The sequence below is a fragment of the Nicotiana tabacum genome, chromosome 9 (genome assembly GCF_000715075.1).
Source record: "Nicotiana tabacum cultivar K326 chromosome 9, ASM71507v2, whole genome shotgun sequence".
Classification (NCBI taxonomy): Eukaryota; Viridiplantae; Streptophyta; class Magnoliopsida; order Solanales; family Solanaceae; genus Nicotiana; species Nicotiana tabacum.
The window spans coordinates 119399408-119406931 of NC_134088.1; the positions used below are offsets into that span (position 1 = coordinate 119399408).

The following is a 7524-nucleotide window of genomic DNA, read 5'->3' on the forward strand; positions in this document are numbered from 1 at the left end:
CGACAATCACCTTAAAAATAAGTATGTTTAGCTGTCTAAGAGAGGAAAAACATAAATAGTGTATTTCATGCATCAATGGTATTATATACCATAAATACTTATTTTGCTATAAAATATAAAAAATAGGTATAAAAAATAATATTTTAAAATAATTTTGATTTATAATAAATAGGGTTTATACTTTTGCTAATTAAATTTTACTTTGTTAAACTTTGAAGCCCAAGCACATCAAATTGAAAATTGAAAGTAGGAGGCCAAAAGGCTCACAAGAAACAAAGTGAAGTTAAAGAAGCTTTTGGAGTTGGCACTGGAGCTGTGCACAAAGAAGAAAACAGAAAACTGGCATCAAACATGAGTAAAGAAGAAGAAGATATAGTGTGTTTAGACGAATCTTTCTTCATCAATGACAAGTGGGTATCTCTCTTTTTTTTTTTTTTTGGTTGCAGATATGTACATATAAGTTTATGCTTTGTGTATACTGAAAATGAGTTTAATTTCACTCTTTTGCAGCTACCAAATTACAGATTTTACGTTTGGGTCTCATGTTCTTCAGCTTTACTGCCTCCAATCTGCTTCAAGTTAGTAAACCTATTTTACTTTCTGTAGTTTATTGAAAAGAATAATTGGTGTTTTTTTTGCGGGTGGGGGGATTTTTGGGACACAATCTTGTACACTTATACTGTTGATTTGTGATATGTGGACTAAGTAACGATTTAACAATGATTCTTGCAGAGTTGGAATAAAAAAAATAGCTCTTTTTTAAAGGAAAAAAAGGGTTCTTTAATACAATGTTTACTGAAATAAAGGGTTCTTTAATGAGGTGCCGATGGGGTGTTGTGTTGTCGGGTTGATCTGAACTAAGTACATTCGATGCAGAGCATAAGTTTATATAAAAAATATACTAAAATTGCAACAAATAGTATGTCTTTAATAGTAGGTCGTATGAACTCATAATTTTAAAAATACAGTAGTTTCAATACTAACAACCTTAAATGTTGAAACCATAGAACTTAAATCCTGGATCCGTCTCTGTCTTTAATGCAATTCTAGTAGACCGGTCATTATTGGCTCATTTCTGACAAAATTGTTTGTTGGGCTACTGTAATATGGCCATTATTTTGTCAAATGGAGTCCATCTCACATAAGCATAAGCATCTTTGCAAAGTGTAGACTTTGTTGGCAATATTCTTTGGGACCCAAAAATATTGCATTGTGTGTTGGACATCATTTGCAAAAGTTGTATCTCTTCTTTTACACCTAAGAGGTCAAGACTTTTTTGCCTATAAAAGGGAAGGTCATTAGTTCATTTTAGACACACCAACAAGACTTGTCTTCAATTCTTGTTTCTTCCTTTCTTCCTTTATTAAGAGTGTTTTGTATGAGAGTTAGTGTTGGGAAGCACTTGTGTGAACCCTTTCTTTGGAGTGATCTTGTGAGGTTATTCTCTTAGGGTATTTGGGATTAATTAGAGTATTTACTCTAATTTTGTACTTTCTTTTGTACTCTTATTGTTATAGTAAATTGCTCCTCTCCGCTTGTGGACGTAGGTCACTTCGACCGAACCACGTTAAATTTGTGTCTTCTTTATCTACTTTAATTGTCGTTGTTATCAACTTCCATTGTCTTTGTTATTGCCATTATACCGTTATTTGGCTATATTCCGCACTACCCGGGTTCCCGATCCTAACAAATTGGTATCAGAGCCGGATCTAACCGGGTTAGTTTCAATAGCCAAAATGACTCTAACAAAGACCTATGTTGAGAAATTTGACCGAAGAGCAAACTTCGGAATGTGGCAATTAAAGATGGAAGTTATCCTAATTCAGGATGGCTTAGACTTGGTGTTGCAAGGAAAGGAGAAGAAGCCGGATAAAATGACGGATGAGGAGTTTGCCATCATAGACAAAAAGGCAAAAGCAGGTATTATTTTAAATCTCTCAAATGAAGTTTTACGTGAAGTTTCTGTAGAAACCACAGCTAAAGGCATGTGAAAAAAATTGAAAACCTTATATATGAAGAGGACGGTGGAAAATAGACTTTACCTGAAGCAGAAGCTTTATACAATTCGTATGGGTGAAGGTACCTCTATTCTCTCTCATCTTGACACATTTGATTCCATTCTTATGGATTTGAGTAATATAGATGCTGAAATTAAAGATGAGGATCAAGCCGTGTTACTGCTTTGTTCTCTACCCCCCATCTTTTAAGCATATAAGAGATACTATGCTTTATGCAAAGGATAATATCTCTTATAAGGATATTAAATCTATCTTAAAATCAAAGGAACATATAGATAGTGATATTACTGGGGAAGCAAGTGGAACTCAAGCGGAAGTTGGCTTGTTTGTTAGGGACAACTCCGACTCCATATCCAGATACAATAATTTACAGTGTCGCTATTGTCATAAGAAATGTCACATTATCTCCGAATGCTATAAGCTGAAAAATAAAGAAAAGCATAAGGAAAGAAAAAAATGAGCACAAAAATACTGACACCGCCGAAGCTAGTGTAGCAACTGATGAGATTGAGGGAACTATATTTTTAGCAACTGAAACTAGTTTCAGATTAGACAATGAGTGAATTTTAGATTCCGGTTGTTCATATCATATGTGTCCTAGAAGGGACTTGTTTTCTACATATGATTCAGTTGCAGGTGGAGTTGTCCAATTGGGTAACAATGTTACTTGTAACGTTATTGGCAAAGGTACAATTCGGGTCAGAATGCATGATGATGTGGTGAGAACTCTCACCGATGTTAGATATGTTCTTGAGTTGAAGAAAAATCTCATATCTTTGGGCACTTTAGAATCCCTTGGGTGCAAATTCACTGGTGAAGGTGGAGTTCTGAAAATTTTTCAAGGTGCTCGTGTAATCATGAAAGCACACAGATCTGGTTCGTTGTATACTTTATTGGGCTCCACTATTATAGGCCCTACTACAGTTTCGGTATCAGACAACTTGTCTGATTTTGATGGCATTAAATTTTGACATATGCCCGTTGGGGCTTTTGCGGAGAAGGTGGAGCAAATTTACTATATCATCCAAAATTAGGCCAAGGTGGAGATTTGTAATATGGCCATTATTTTGTCAAATGGAGTCCATCTCACATAAGTATAAGCATCTTTGCAAAGTGTAGACTTTGTTGGCAATATACTTTGGGACCCAAAAATATTGGATTGTGTGTTGGACATCATTTGCACAAGTTGTATCTCTTCTTTTACACCTAAGAGGTCAAGACTTTTTTGCCTATAAAAGGGAAGGTCATTAGTTCATTTTAGACACACCAACAAGACTTGTCTTCAATTCTTGTTTCTTCCTTTCTTCCTTTATTAAGAGTGTTTTGTATGAGAGTTAGTGTTGGGAAGCACTTGTGTGAACCCTTTCTTTGGAGTGATCTTGTGAGGTTATTCTCTTAGGGTATTTGGGATTAATTAGAGTATTTACTCTAATTTTGTACTTTCTTTTGTACTCTTATTGTTATAGTAAATTGCTCCTCTCCGCTTGTGGACGTAGGTCACTTCGACCGAACCACGTTAAATTTGTGTCTTCTTTATCTACTTTAATTGTCGTTGTTATCAACTTCCATTGTCTTTGTTATTGCCATTATACCGTTGTTTGGCTATATTTCGCACTACCCGGGTTCCCGATCCTAACAGCTACAAAAACCATCCTCAGTCTTCTTTCTCTTTAAATGGACTACCGAACATGCTCTAACAAATTAAGCCATATGAGATCTTAGAATGGAGAAAAATGGAGGCAAATGGTAATGTTTGGTAGGTTAGGAAGCTTGTGCTGGCATAGAAGGGGAAGAAGGGATTAAGGAAAATGCTTATTCTATTGTGACATACAGAATGATCAGGTTTATTACACATGCTCAAAGAAATGTTTAAGTTTTCTATCATAAATAGGGGTCGCGTCCTCGTTGGGGTCCTTTACTTATCTAAAGCAGTGTTATAAGGACTAACAGTACTACTTTCATGAAGTACAACATAATAAGCATAGTTCTCATTGGAGAGGCTTTATTACGAGCAATCGATGGGCTCATTAAATTAAAAAACTGGAGAAATAAGAAAATGAGGTGGGGTTGGGGGATATCCTAAGATGATTAAGATTCACCAGATATAAACCTGTCTGAATATACCAACAACAATGTGTAGTTGATGAATACAGTAGCTCTCTCTCTCGTCCCATTACTTGTAGAATTTTACCTAGCAGTAGCACTGCAGAACCAAATTCCATTTTGATATGTTTACTTTTTATTCCTCGGATAATTTTTTATGTTCAAGGGTCTATCGGAAGCGGCCTCTCTACTCCTCCGGGGTAGGGGTAAGGTCTGCATACACACTAACCTCCCCAGATCCTACTTGTGAGATTTTACTTGGTTGTTGTTGTTGGATAATTTTTTATGTCCGCATGCTTGTATTAGTATTACCCATTATAATAACTGTGGGCTGACTATTTGTGGAACAGCTGATTTTGATTTAACAGGACAGTTGGTGTGGCCCGGGGCGGAGCTGTTGAATGGTTATCTTACAAAGAATGCGAACATGCTCCAAGGATGTTCTGTCATCGAACTAGGCTCTGGTGTCGGTTAGTATCATCCCCGAAACCTCAATAAATTAACATAGGATGTGTATTTTCTTTGTCCCCGTTTGTGTCTTTTTCTGTTTGGCCATCACTATTAAGATAAAAATTAAAATTTTATGGTATTAACCTTAAAAGGAACTGTGTCTGAAATTAGAGTTGGATTTTACTTTTCTGAAGAGTAAGAACTTTTTTGGAAGATAAAAGTGAGTCTTAAAATACCTCTTTTTGTAAAAATTATAGGCAATTGGGAAGGAGAACTTCTTCAGCAAACCAAGGAAAAAATTGAAGTGTGAAACACGAGCAAAGTAAGAGAGGTTATATAACTTAAAGGCCACTTTTGACGAAAGACATGAATTAAGTTCCTAAACTATTCACAATCTTAAGTGCTAATAACACTACATAGTTCCTCTCCCAAGGCAAAGGAAAGAACATGTCTTTGCACTTCTTTCTATTTAAATTTCTATATCATTTCTCCTTCTCTATTTTAGTTAAGATTAAATTAGTTTGTTTGCATCGTATATACAGGTATAACAGGAGTACTCTGCAGTAGATTCTGTCGTGAAGTAGTGATGACAGACCATAATGAGGAAGTTCTCAAGGCAAGGTTGAGCGATTGAATTTTGCCGCAGGAATGTGTTGCAAGTTCACCCTCTAATCTTTTTTATCTCATTCCAGATTCTGAATAAAAATATAAAGCTGCAGGAATCTTCAGACGATTCTCTATGTTGTGCAGGTTTGTGAACGATTGAGGACTGTAATTGTCATTTTATAAGGTCATGTCATCATTTAACCTTTATCTTCAATGCAGAATTAAAAGCTGAGAAGCTGGAATGGGGCAACTCCGATCAGCTGAATCACATATTACAGCAGCGCCCAGAAGGATTCGATTTAGTTCTCGGAGCTGACATTTATATCCTACTAGATTTATGTCCTAATGCTTTAATTGGTACTAATGTTAAATCAACTGATCTATATTTGAAACTCACTAGCAACAAGATTGTCTTAACTGAATAATGATTGAATTGTAAACTTAGTTTTGGTTACATTTTTCATCATTTAGATGATATTGTAGTCGAGAAAGAATAGAGTGTATCCTTGACAAGCTTTAAGTTTTCAGCAGGCAAATGTTCCTTTGCTTTTTGATACTGTTGAACAGCTATTCAGAGGTCGTGATCAGAGCAAATGCAAATTTATTTTGGGCTATGTTTCACGAGCAAAAGTGTAAGTGCCTTTCACTATCTTGGTTATTGTGATCATGGCTATTGAATGGCTGCAAAATTTTGGAAGGCTTTGCTGAATGTATGGAAAATCCATGTAAAAATTATTGTGATCATGAAACGCTGCAAGTTTCACTTAAAGACTTCACGTTGTCTACAAAGATTACATACTAGTATATACCCCTTCTTCTTCAACATAATTTCAACTAACATCTTGTGGAAGAAAATGAAAAAATGCCTGTTGACATTGTTTTTAGCGACTTCACTCATTTTCGTTCTTGATTTATTATTGGTCTTTGTGTGACTAATCGATCATTCTATATGCAGCATGGATGTTATGGTCATCGATGAAGCAATTCGGCATGGTCTGCAGATAAATGAAGTTTCTGGGACTCGATGTAATATCAAGAATCACGAAGGAGTTATATTTGAGATAGCGACTAATCATTAGAGTTGCCAATCGATAACTGAGTTCTTTAGCACCAGTTGAATGAGAAAGTACACAGTTCCAAGGAGCACAGAAAAAGCTATTAGTCAAAGACAAAAAAAAGACAAAAAGGCTCTAATTGCCACAAAAACCTGTTTTTTCAAGTGTAATTTTGACATTCCAGGAAACAGAAAGTTACATTAAGCCCTCAAGTAATCTTGTAATGTGTATCATTTTTTTCTCCAGAATTATCTTAATCTTCTGGTGCAATCTATATTATGCAGATGATAGTGAGCTAGTTTTAGCTCTCCTTTTGATCCTTCCAAATTCTGTAGTAGAATAGAAGTCACTTTTGCTATTTTGAGCTTTTGTTTGGTGTTACTGTGAGATGTTTGTGCGGATATTTTTATCTCTGCACCTTCAACCAGCTAGTCTTTGGCCTAAGGCAACTATTTCATGGCTCAATACTTTACATCTGTTAGATATAGAAGCATCTTTATTGATCCCTTTACTCTAATATCAAATTGCAGTCTAGGTAACATGTTCTTTGTGGTGACTCCTTTACCATTTTCTAAAGGCACTCCTAGAGTTTGGGACTTATTTAGTTTGGCTTATTAAAACAAGAGGAGCCTTGGTATAACTGATAAAGTTGTTGCCATGTGATCAGGAGGTCACAGGTTCGAGCCGTGGAAACAACCTCTTGCAGAAATGCAGGATAAAACTGCGTACGATAGACCCTTGTAGTCCGGCCCTTCCCCGGACTCCGCACATAGCGCGAGCTTAGTGCACCGGGCTGCGCTTTTTATTAAAACAATCGTTGCCGTCTTCCTTGTGGCGACTCCTCTTCCATTTTCTAAAGGCACTCTTCTGGACAAGAGTAGGTTGCTCTAGTGATGAGCACTCTCCACTTCCAACCAAGAAGTTGTGAGTTCGAGTCACCCCAAGAACAAGGTGGGGAGTTCTTGGAGGGAGGGAGCCGACGGTCTATCGAAACAGCCTCTCTACCCCAGGGTAGGGGTAAAGTCTGCGTACACACTACCCTCCTCATACCCCACTTGTGGGATTATACTGGGTTATATGTACTCTTCTGATTTTGATTCGAAAGAGACCTTAGGCTTATTTATCTGAAACTACTTTTAGGCGAAAGAGACCTTAGGCTTATTTATCTGAAACTAATTTTAGGTGTTTGAAAAGAGGTTATATAGGTGGTTTTAGCTTAAAAAGATGTTGGAAAAATACAAGCTCATAAAACTTGACTCAAGAGTCAAGAATCAGCAGCCACAGTAAAGAGG

The 7524-nt window shown here is 36.4% G+C and overlaps 1 protein-coding gene across 2 annotated transcripts; it reads left to right on the forward strand.

Annotated features, from left to right (window-relative positions):
- The first annotated feature begins 220 nt into the window (after positions 1 to 220).
- LOC107801720 (uncharacterized) lies at positions 221 to 6515 on the forward strand. 2 transcript variants are annotated; one of them, XM_075222149.1, is made up of 9 exons: positions 223 to 410; positions 511 to 578; positions 1827 to 1920; positions 4472 to 4591; positions 5114 to 5187; positions 5264 to 5321; positions 5397 to 5498; positions 5698 to 5809; positions 6133 to 6515. In XM_075222149.1, the coding sequence occupies exons 1-9, from the start codon at positions 404 to 406 to the stop codon at positions 6254 to 6256; spliced, it is 759 nt and encodes a 252-aa protein (XP_075078250.1). In that variant the 5' UTR covers positions 223 to 403; the 3' UTR covers positions 6257 to 6515. The 2 variants fall into 2 exon arrangements, with proteins under 2 accessions (XP_075078251.1, XP_075078250.1); XM_075222150.1 differs by lacking the exon at positions 1827 to 1920 and having other exon boundaries at positions 221 to 410.
- The last annotated feature ends 1009 nt before the right edge of the window (positions 6516 to 7524 follow it).